This window comes from Lucilia cuprina, chromosome 2 (genome assembly GCF_022045245.1).
Source record: "Lucilia cuprina isolate Lc7/37 chromosome 2, ASM2204524v1, whole genome shotgun sequence".
NCBI classification, from domain to species: Eukaryota; Metazoa; Arthropoda; class Insecta; order Diptera; family Calliphoridae; genus Lucilia; species Lucilia cuprina.
The window spans coordinates 55,757,640-55,770,139 of record NC_060950.1 but is presented as its reverse complement, the minus strand read 5'-3'; the positions used below and the strand labels follow the sequence as shown (position 1 = coordinate 55,770,139).

Below are 12,500 nucleotides of genomic sequence, written 5' to 3'. Positions count from 1 at the left end.
ACAAAAGTATATATATTCTGGGTCCTTATTAAATTGTAAGACGATCTAGCCATGCCCGTCTGTCTGTCTGTCTGTCTGTCTGTTGAAAGCTCAATAGAGTCCAAACGGAATGAGCTAGAGGTTTGTAATTTTCCATAAATATTCTCTATAAATATGGTTTGGTTGATATTGAAATATCGGTCCAATTGTTCGGATAGCCTCCATACAAGTGGACCCCCGAAAAAGAGATTTTAAAAGTACGAGTATAGCGATGAAATTCGACATAAATATGTTTCATATGAGACAAAATCTCCCTACCAAATTGTATGAGAATCGGTCCATATAAGGTCCCCTTCGGAAAATCACTATAACACTCATTACTGGCTTAAAAATAAGTAAGAATATAGCAATGAAATTCGACATGAATAAGTTTAATATGAGCCAAAATCTCCCTAATAAATTTTGTGTGGATCCATAATTGACCCTACCCCATATAAGGTCCCTTTCGGAAAATCACTGTAACGCTCATTACTGGCTTAAAAATAAGAATATAGCAATGAAATTCGACATGAATAAGTTTCATATGAGCCAGAATCTCCCTACCAAATTTTATGAGGACCGGTCCATAATTGACCCTACCCCTCATATAAGGTCCCCTTCGTAAAATCAAAATAAAGGTGAAATTCTACATTACTGGCTTCAAAATACGAGTATAGCGATGAAATTCGACATACATAAGTTCCATGCGAGCCAAAATCTGCCTTTCAAATTACTTTAACACTCATTACTGGCTTTGAAATACGAATATAGCGATGAAATTTAACACACATAAGTAAGTCAATATCTCTCTACCAAATGTTATGTGGATCGCTCCATAATTGACCCTACTCCCATATTAGTCCCCCTTCAAAAAACGACTTTAACGCTCATTATTGGCTTAAAAACTCGAGTATAGCAATGAAATTTAACATAAGTAAGTCTCTTACGAGTAAAATCCTCTCTAGCAAATTTTATGTGGATCGGAACATAATCGACCCTACCCACATATAAGATTGCCTCCAGATAATTACTTTAACGCTCATATGACAAATTTCCACTCATATAAGGTCCTCTTCAATATATTTGATGAGTAATATCTCCTGTATGTTTATAAAAGAGTATTCTTTTTACGGTAAACGGTTTGATGGTTTTTACCGTTTTACGGTAAACGGTTTGATGGTGAGTATATTAGATTCGACATAGCCGAAAATAGTACTTTTACTTGTTGAGTCTCAGATTGTATCTCCAGACAACTCGTTTTTAGCTTGAACATTAAACTAATTATTCCAATTTTCATCATTTTGCACTTTTCTGGCATATTTTTTAAAATTTATAGAAAGTTTCAAAATCAACCTAGTATCGGGAATTTAACTCAACTCAGATCGTTGTGCGTAACGATCTAAAATATTTGTTACTTATTTATATTTAAAACATATTGGGCGAGGCCCACCACCCTACACCTTTTACAAAAATAAAATGTGGTTTAGTTGTCATAATAAAGCATTTTAGTTGAATTGTACCTTGCCTCATATATACATACTTAAGCCGTTTTTTTTTAAGTGAAATTTTGATGGGCGCTTTTTATAGGGGATATGGTCATATGAGGACCTATTATTATAGAAATCGTGAGGGTCATCAAGGCTAGTATAGAACTTGGTTTTGCAGCTTTTTGTCGAGATATGAGTATATTAAAGGCCATATTCGGCGGCCTATATAAATATCACAAAAATTCAAATACTTATACATTTAATTTTATAAACGATATGAGAATTGAACTCATTTTAGGCCACACAAAATGTTTTGCTAACTCTTCCAAAAGAGTATTTTCTGAGCCCCATTTCTAATCAGCTTCGACTCGTTTTTGAATCGTTTTTGAATCATTTTTAAGTGTAAGTGTTGCTATTTCATTACAAACAAAAACAATTGCATAATGAACAATTTTAGATCTTCCAACTGCGTGAAATTCGATCACAAAATAAGTTTTTAAAGCCATCATATTTTAAACACCATCATCATCAATTTATGACTGCTACACATTTCGTTATTGTTTTTCAAATATTCAGTTTTCAATCATATATCGGGATCATTTTCGAGTCATTTTTAAGCGCTTACTTATATCACTTTAAGGTCATCAACATGAGTCAAAAATGAATCAGTTTACTGATTAATCAGCCAACAATCTTCCAAATGCTGCATTTTCTTTCAAAAAAGTATCTTCCGCGATTGGAGCTGGCGATTAAATTAATCTTCCACGATATCGTATTCCAATTATGAAAGTTTAACGCAAGTAAGAGTAACTGTGTCACAGCCGAGACACTTCTCTATGAATCCTCTACGATGTGTTAAAAAGAGTCTTGACATAATTGTCTTAATGAATCTTCTACGATGCGATAAACAGAATCTTTACATAATCGTCTTAATGAATCTTCTACGATGCGATAAACATGTACTAATTAGTACATGTTCACGTATTGAGATTGTGTTTACAGTACAAATGAAATATATGTTTATGTATGTGGGTATATGTAACGGTATATAACGTATTTACCAATACATGGTAAAAATCTGTCTTACCCTGCAGTTTTCTTTGGTAAAATGTGGCCTTCCTTACATAGTTTCCCTGTATTATGTATTTAACTGTAAACACAATGTGAGTCTAATGCATTTATATACAAACACATGTGTACATATGTATACATATGCTAAATAAGTAACTGCATGCAATGCATGAGCGGCTTAGCTGCATGTGAGCTTCAACATGAAATCACAGTTTAATATTTTGCTTTGAACACAAAAGACGTTTTTATCTAAATAAGAGTGACAAAATAATTAAAAAGTAATGAAAAATAAGAAATTTTAAAATACAAATAGTTATTGAACGATTTTGTGAAAATACAAAAATGTATTAATAATTAAAGAAATGCATATTTACAATTATTGAAGTGAAATTCATTTTTTAACAAAAGTGCATTTTAAAATGGTAAGTTTAATTTAAAATATAAAGTTGTGAAAGTTGTTGATAAAAATAATCCTTTAAAAAGTTTCATTTCTAATAAAGGACTTGTCGAACTCAATTAAAAAACTTTAAACGATTTAAATTCATTATAAAAAATTAAAATTATATGGGGAAGAGTTCGACATTATGTTTATAACTCTGAGTCGTTCTAATAAATAACATTTTTGCATTATTCTGTAAATTATCATAAAATTCTGGCCATAAATAACGTAGATATGAAGCAAGTTTCTTGATTTTTTACAGTCCCTAGAGATACTATTCCGAAAATGTTTATGTTCATAGGAATTAAGATATTTGACAAATAAATTCGCTATAAAAGTACATAGTCTGGTCTATGATATAGACTTTACTCTGGGTTATAGACTGATATATAATCGTGACTATAGTCTTGACTATAATCATAGTCTGGTCTTTAGTCTTTACCATAGACTGGCGTTCAGTTTTTAAAATAGTGTGACACGTAGTCTGGACTAGAAAAATCATTTTGTCAATAATCTAGACAATAGTATGGTCTGGTCTATATACTGTTCTATTGTCTAGACTAGTTGATTCTAGTTTATAACAGATACTATAGACTAGTCTATAATATTGTGTATTAACTGGACTGTTGTATGATCTAAAATCTGGTAAATAGTCTATACTATAGTACTTATGGCTTATATTCAGTTATATTTTTTTCTATAATCTATACTTCAGACTTGTCTATAAGCGATATAATACTATTGCTTTTGTTAAAACTATAGTATGAGTTATTGTTAATAGTTTATACTAATTCTGGTTTATAATCCGTACTAAGATCTATAGTCTATAATATACATCATTGTTTGGTCTATTATTCTATAGTCTTGACTATTGTCTAGTCTAAAGTATGTTCCTTAGTGTAGTTTATAGTCAGGCTTAAGTCTAGCTCTAGTCTGCTGTAAACTCTAGACTATAGTCTGCTCTGTGGCCTAGATTATAGACTAGTCCTTAGTCTACTCTATAATCATGGTTATAGTCTATCATATAACCTAGACTATATGGTAACTATGTTTCTTGGTAAACAACCGAGTCCACGTTATGACGATGTCCGAAATTGGCTTGAAATTTACCAAACATTCATTGATAAGTTTTCTTGAAAAATTTGGATTTTTGTCCAATTAAAACATAATTAGAGAGAAACATAATAAGAGATTACAAACATTACAAAGAAACATCTCTATAGATTCAATCTTACTCAATATAAGTGGAATAATTAGTACATTTTCTATTTTTTTCAAACCTGCAAGTAAAAGATAACGTTTAGAAGTCAGATACAGATAAGGGGACATTCAATTCAGCTTGTGCCTTTAAGATAAGATAATTTTCCATGAGTCTCAATTGGAGTTTTAACTGGAGTATATGCAAGCATTTATTATCAAATTCTTATTTTTTAACGATTTTGTTTTTGAATTACACTTCAGTCTAGTAGTAGGTAAAATAGTAATTTTCTACCTGCTGTACATTTAAATATTTAACTAATAAATATGTATGTTGAACTATATTTTATGGCTATTTTCCACATACTTTACAATTTTCATTCAAAAAAACCCAAAAAAAGTTAAATCTAATTAGTTTTCATGTTATAAGTGGCAAATGTCGAACAACACACATTTGCCATATGTGGGTTAATTTTCCTCATAACACAATTAATACTTGGACTTTAGAATTATATTTTATTGCTGTTTTTTTTTTTTTTTTTTTTTTTGAATAAACGTTGAAAAACACTTAAAAAATTTCTCAATATTGCTGTCATATGTATACAATTTCAAAAACGTATTTTCTTGACTTTCATATTTTGCATTAAAAAAGACCGTTAAACATCAATACTTATTTGGATTTTGACATTTTATTTCTTATTTCAAGTGTCAAAACACTTTTATAATTGTAAGTTCAATAACCTAAAAATATACAATTACTAGAATTTTATGGTTTTTATTTATATTCTAAGTCATTATTTTAAAATTATGACCAATAGTCTAGTCTATAGTTAAGACTAAATACTAGACTATAAAAAAGAATATATACTATAGTCTGAAGTCAAGTCTATAGTCCAGTCTATAACCTAGTCCTTAGTCTTTATCTTAGCCTAGTTTTAAGTCTACTCTATAGTCTAGATTATAGTCTAGTCAATACTCTAGTCTATACTCCAGCCTATAATTTAGTCTATTTGCTAGTTCATAGTCTAGTCTATAGTCTAGTCTATAGTCTAGTCTATAGTCTAGTCTATAGTCTAGTCTATAGTCTAGTCTATAGTCTAGTCTATAGTCTAGTCTATAGTCTAGTCTATAGTCTAGTCTATAGTCTAGTCTATAGTCTAGTCTATAGTCTAGTCTATAGTCTAGTCTATAGTCTAGTCTATAGTCTAGTCTATAGTCTAGTCTATAGTCTAGTCTATAGTCTAGTCTATAGTCTGATTTTCTTCCCGCTAAAGTAAATAAATTTTTAATTTTCTTTTCATTTCAGCAAAGAAGACGATGACAAACGATCTTTCCGTGCTAGCCACAATAAGAGAGAAACTCTCCTACCCTGCCCATAAGAACGTAAAAATTTTGGTGGTCTCGATGAAAAAAGGGGCAAAGCAAAATGGAAATGGTGGTTAAGGACTACTCATTTACTACACTCAACATATCCACAAAACTTTTACAAACCTCAAACAGGAAAATGATGTACATGATTCGAATAAAGGGGCTAATTTACATGAGTTAAGAGCAATATAAATTTTCGACTATTCTAATACAAATGTTACAAAAACTCGGGTTAATGGTGTAAAATAACATTACCACTAATCTTGCTCCTGGTCAGCTGCAAGTACAACTCAAATGTTTTCTTTTAAGTTGGCCTATAAACAGTTCCATAACACCTTTAACCACACATTCACGCCACTGTCACTTCTCCAGTCGTTATACATCATCCATAAACGTTTCGCAATAAAGCTGCAAACATAATCTTGGAATTGCGCACCGATTTCTCTGCAACTTTCACATATAGTCAACATTATTTCTTTGCATTTAGGCAAAAAATAAATGTTTAATACTACAGCATCATATATCAAGGAGCATCAACAACATCTTTGTCATCCTCCTTTAATCCAGCAGCAGCAGCAACCCTCAGCATTAATATCAAATGTTTAAACCAAGCCGAAGGTATACGAATCTTATTTGTGACGTTAGTTTTCTAAAGAAGTGCAATTACAACTTCTCATAATACCAAGAACGTCTTAATTGTTAGATTTAAATAAGTAAATATATAATAATTTAGAAATCATATATGGATTTAGTGTTAAGTTAAAAGTATTTTCGAAAACGTTCCTTTTTACAAAAAAAAAAGCTAAACTTATTTTGACATTAATGGTTATTCGAAGATTGCAGGATCCTTTATGCCATAAATAAGTGCATTCGGATGAACTGTAGGAACGCCATGTGATAAAGTAAGCTTGTACTCTTTAGTTAATGGCCCCCTTTTAATTTTCCGTAAATAAGAATATTCTTAACTTCACAGAACTTGTCTGTTGGAATGTATAAATGTAAATATTCCGGGACTATACCCATTAGAATATCTGCATACTCATAGAGAATGGATCCTATAATGTAATTTTGTCTTCAATTTTATATCCTTTACATAAGAAGGAACTTGATCCGCTTCTGTTACTGTGTTAATAACGCCTTTTTTCAGTGATGACTGGCATATACGTTATTAACCAGTAATCGGTATAAACATCATCACTTTCTGTGAAAAACGTTTATTCTTAAGCGGAATCTTCCGTCAAAATTTCGCTTCAACAATAGCATCTGTGTGATTTGTGTTATTATTCTCTAAAACAGCTGACTGCTTTTTAAATTCGTCTGTTGTTGTTTTAAAAAAAGACAGGAACATATAATATACATTTATGGGTCGATTATGGATAGCAACTAAAGTTTTCTTGCGTTGCCAGCAGTCAACGCAATTGCCCCTAAACTTGGTATTATGAATAACAACTTTAGTTAGTTGTCAAAAAGTTATCGATATTGTTTGTTATTATTTTGACAGATTAGAAATAAAAAAACAAAATTGCTTTTAAAACATCTCAGACAACTCAACAGAGAAGTTTTGGTTGCTATCGATAATCGACCCTTTAACCACATACCAAACCAAATGCGTTATCTTCCGCAAGTACTTCTTCAGCTTCAATTGCAGCTGCAGTTTTCATACTCCAACTGCAGCTGCAGTTTTCATACTCCACGACTTCTTTAAGATCTTCTTCATTTGTGGCTATTATCGCGCCATCTTCTTCTTCGTCTGCTTTCTTTTTATCAGCTGAGTTTGTAGCTAGAAAATTTCAAAACGCCATTTCTAAAATCTTTGAACATTTGATCGATTTGTTTTGAAATTAAAGATGTTGCCACACTTGCTGCTGGTTTTTGACTTAACATTTTCTTGTTCTGTTATTTATTTTGTTTTAAGAATTAGAATCTGTTTAGATTTCGAATAATTGTTTTTTTATGTTTACATTTGTTTTTAAGATTAATTTGATCACTGTTGTAAGCCATGATCAACACTTTAAATCTGATTAATATTTATTATATTCTTCCGAACAGTGATTTCTATAGATCACTGATCCAACGCGAAGAAACACTAAACTCCATTAACAAGAATCTTAGTCTAATCTAATTTTGAGTGGTTGTAAGGCACTCGTCAAATTCTTGTAAAACACTCTGAATGTTAAAAGACCGCAAGTAGTTGTAAGGCACTCGTCCGATTGTTGTTGAACACTGGATACCACTGCAACGCCATTAGTGATTTCTATAGGTCACTGATCCGACTGGAAGAAACAAATGTTGAAATGTTTTTTTTTTTTTTGTTACACTTAAATCTATTTTATCTCCAACACTATTTACAAGTATCTTAGTCTTCTCTAGTTCTAGTAAATAGTGTTTTTCATACACTGTAAAATTGTATTGTAATGGGTTTGTATCTTTGCCTTTTCTTCTTAGACCGGCATCCAGGTGCCTATCCCAGGTGCCTATTTGTGATAGCTAATTTATCTATCTTTTCTGAATACATTCTGGATGCTAATTTCTTCAAATGCGTCTCTAGTGTCGATGAATTTTCATTAGTTCCTTCACTATTAGGGTTGTAAGGCTCTCTTCCGATTCTTGTTGAACACTGGATCCTATTGTACTTGTATATAAAAAGTACAATATTTACCGGTGAATGCCTAAGAAACCGCGAGTGGTTGTAATGCACTCGTTAAATTTTTGTAAAACACTCTGAATGTTGAAAGACCTCGACTGTTTGTAAAGCACTCGTACGATTCTTGTTGAACACAGGATTCCACTGCGACGCCTGTAAGACATTCGTTGAATGTTTGTAAGACACTAAATTTATTTATAAAACTAAAAACTTAAACACATTTATATCGATTGGATTATCATCTTTTTTTGCTTAAGAAAATGTTACGTCATCAACATCTTCGGTTAATTCATTATCAGCACCTCCTTCATTATCGATGTCTAAAGTCTCTTCCTCGACAAGTTTTACGTCATTATTAGCATCATACCTTCAGTGTTGAGTTGTTTCTTGAAATCAGCTGTAAGAATTATTTTATTTGTAAGTAAAACAATCCTTTACTAGGGAGTGTTTTGTAATTCACTTGTTGAATGTTTGTAAGACATTGATTTTATTTTCAAAATTAAAATCTTAAGTACTCAATATAAAAATCTTATCAAGTGAAACTTCTTTTATAGGATCTGATGAATAATATCTGTCTTCAATTACTTGTATATCAATATATTATTTAGTGATGATTAGTGTATGTTCTTTTAAAGCATCCCTTACAGCAACTGTAGTTTCCAAAACAGCACCATTACTCCCTCATTCATCTTTTTCGTCATCTATAATTGATTCTTAAACAGTATATTCACCCAAGAAGCACCCAAGAATGTGTTGTCACCATTATAAAATCCTCCATAGTGAGAACTTTCCAGGGAAATTTTAGCAGCAACAACCGCTGTTTCTTTAGAGTATTGAGTATCTCAAAAATTTACCAGTGAATGTTTAAGAGACCACGAGTGGTTGCAAGGCACTCGTCCAATTCTTATTGAATACTCTGAATGTTAAAAGACCTCGACTGTTTGTAAAGCACTCGATTCTTGTTGTGTTTGAAGATCTCTAACTTCTTCGTAGTCTTCGGAATTGTTATGTAGTTTCTTCTTCTTATTCACGATGCCATCTAAAGAATGTGAATTTCTCCAAAATACCATCACTTTGGTATATTCCATCTTCAATTATGTCGGTTGTGATATTCATGCCAATCATGATGTCAATTCTATCTGATTTATTTAGTGATGGATCAGCACAAACACAAAGTTGTTCCATTCGTGGTAAATAATGAATTTCAACGAATGATTTGGTTGTGCTCCCTTTACATCCTCTATAATCGTGGTTTTATTGTTAATTTTATTTTCAATTTTGAAACTCCAACCACTCCACCTTCAAGGCCATGTGTTTATTTGCTGTTGTTCCTGTGGATTTTACACAATTTAAATGTAAAAGTGTATGATGCATTCCTTCACATACTTGGCCTATTATTTTCGCAAAGCATCTCTTATCCATCCTATGGTTTAGGCAGATATTACACATTTTTTGCTTGTCGATTCCAAAAATTTCGGTTTACTACCGTTAATGCTATGAACTTTTTGCACTCATGGATTTATGGTCGTCTCTTCTACAATAGTTGCAGTAACTGTTCTTTAATAATATTTTTAATCTCCGGAATTGGACAGGTATCAGCAATATAAAATAACGCCCTCACTGCAAGAAATGGAGCTGAGGCTGTTCCGTACGTAATTGTTGTTAACTTATACTCATAAGTATATAATATGTGTTGATATTTTTGATCTTCTTCTGCAACTCTCACTTGTCTATACATCTTTTCAACATCCGCCATCATTACATATCTCCATAGCCGCCATTTTAAAATAACCGAATTTGACTCATAAAAGTTCAAAAGTTTTGTATTTACTCCCGTATGCTTAGAAAAGTATCGGAGAACAATTGGAAATGTTTTAATATTTCCTTTGTTTGACGCATCGGTTGATATAGAAAAAGGGTGATCATCATTCAAGTCCTTAAGTACGGTTTCAATAGAATACTTAGCCAAAATGTTAGTAGCGATCTTCGACAACTTTGTTTTACCACATGTAAAAGTAGAAGCTACATTTGAGTCTGGAAACATTTGTTTAAAAAGCTTATTACTGCAATCTGCGGATTGGTAGCTGTGGCTATGTGTGATGGTATGATAGACAAAAGCTGCCTCTGCCATTGAACTTGCCTCTGTTGCTCCTTGTGTTTCTTTATTCGAACTATTGTTGAAAAAATGACTTACAGGTTTCTGTTGATAGCTTCCTAAATTCCGCATATGTTTTGCTGTCTTCATATGGCGCTTGATACCTGTAATACCGCTATTTGCAATTGAAAAACAAATACCACAAACGATGCATTTGGCCATGGATTCCTTGTTAGTTCTGGTTACCCAACTAAATTTGTTTTTCCAACTATCACTAAATTTGTTTTTACGTCGAATGACAACTTGTTTCTTTCGTTTATGATTCGTTGTGGACGCTACTTCTTCTACATCTGTGGTTGATCTATCCGACAAAGATTCATCGGAAATTATTTCTTCATTATCCATTTCTAAAAAGGAAATTTTTCAAATACACACTGCATACTTATACTATTAATTTTAATTTATCTTACTGGACTGCTTAAATAATATATGTAACTTGAAAATGTTTATATATTTTTAACTTGTTTTAAAATATCTTGAACTTTTTATAAATTTTTGTCAAAAATTATTCCGTTGGCTCTAAAAATATGAATACATCAAAACAATAACAATGTTGCAAATAAATGATGTGTTTTCGTACCACAGGGTGTTTCAAAACATCTGCAGATTTTTGAACACAGAACAAAATTTGTTGTTTTAAAATATTAGAATAGTATTGTTGCATTAAAAAAGACATATATTTTTTATTGTTGCATTAAAAAAAAAAAAAAAAAAAAACAGTACAAAAACAGTACAAATTGTGAAAAGCAGTACATTTGCGTACTGATTTGGGTGTTGTGAATAAAACAGTACAATTGAAAAAAATCAGTACGTGTACTGCTAAAATCAGTACGTCTGGCACCCCTATTTATATCGATTGGATTATCATCTTTTTTTGCTTAAGAAAATGTTACGTCATCAACATCTTCGTTTAATTCATTATCAGCACCTCCTTCATTATCGATGTCTAAAGTCTCTTCCTTGACAAGTTCCACGTCATTATTAGCATCATACTTTCAGTGTTGAGTTTTTTCTTGAAATCAGCTGTAAGAATTATTTTATTTGTAAGTAAAACAATCCTTTACTAGTGAGTGTTTTGTAATTCACTCGTTGAATGTTTGTAAGACATTGATTTTATTTTCAAAATTAAAATCTTAAGTACTCAATATAAAAATCTTAAAACTAACTAGAACAATGATAAGACCTCATGCAACTTAATGTGCATTCAATCTTATCAAGTGAAACTTCTTTTATAGGATCTAATGAATAATATCTGTCTTCAATTACTTGTATATCAATATATTCTTTAGTGATGATTAGTGTATGTTTTTTAAAGCATCCTTTACAGCAACTGTAGTTTCCAAAACAGCACCAGTACTCCCTCTTTAATCTTTTTCGTCATCTATAATTGATTCTTAAACAGTATATTCAGCAGAAGCACCCAAGAATGTGTTGTCACCATTATAAAATCCTCCATAGTGAGAACTTTCCAGGGAAATTTTAGCAGCAACATCCGTTGTTTCTTTAGAGAGCTGAATTGTATTGAGTATCTCAAAAATTTACCAGTGAATGCTTAAGAGACCACGAGTAAGGCACTCGTCCCATTCTTGTTGAATACTCTGAATGTTAAAAGATCTCGACTGTTTGTTTTCAAATCTCCCATTGTTTTCAGAGCTTATTCTTCTCTGACTCATATAAATAAATCGATTGAACATATTGTGAAATGAGTATAATTCTTCCATATCTCCATAGAATATGGGTATTTTTATTGTTTCTAATACCACCTCTTTCTTCTCTACATTCATTGCGGAATTTTTCATTAATATCCCATTCAATGCTGCTATAAATAGCATGTTAATTAATTTATTGTTTATTATTATGCTTATTTGATAATTTCATTATTTTGAAATCGATCTAAAGTTTTTTGTTTCACTTTTAAATGAAAACTTTTTTTCGTCCTCCTCTCTTCTTGTTTGTCTCTTTTTCATAATCTACAATTGATTCTTCAACATTATATATTCAGCAAAAGCACCGAAGAATGTGTTGTCACCATTATAAAATCCTCCATAGTGAGAACTTTCCAGGGAAATTTTAGCAGCAACAACCGCTGTTTCTTTAGAGTATTGAGTATCTCAAAAATTT

At 31.5% G+C, this 12,500-nt stretch overlaps 2 protein-coding genes across 2 annotated transcripts in view; both read right to left on the bottom strand.

Annotated features, from left to right (window-relative positions):
• Nucleotides 1-12,500, bottom strand: part of LOC111685540 (A-kinase anchor protein 13) — a 62,057-nt gene that overhangs the window by 8,184 nt on the left and 41,373 nt on the right. The window lies entirely within an intron of this gene.
• LOC124420979 lies at nt 8,477-10,868 on the bottom strand. Its single transcript, XM_046955578.1, has 3 exons — nt 10,790-10,868; nt 9,961-10,726; nt 8,477-8,591 (listed from the first exon to the last, which is right to left on the bottom strand). The coding sequence occupies exons 2-3, from the start codon at nt 10,722-10,724 to the stop codon at nt 8,477-8,479; spliced, it is 879 nt and encodes a 292-aa protein (XP_046811534.1). The 5' UTR covers nt 10,725-10,726; nt 10,790-10,868.

Coding starts and splice junctions, on each gene's coding strand:
- LOC124420979 (XM_046955578.1), bottom strand. CDS start 10,724: ATGGATAATGAAGAAATAATTTCCGATGAATCTTTGTCGGATAGATCA. Junction 8,592..9,960: donor ATGGCGGATGTTGAAAAGAT/GTATAGACAAGT, acceptor TCAACACTGAAG/GTATGATGCTAATAATGACG.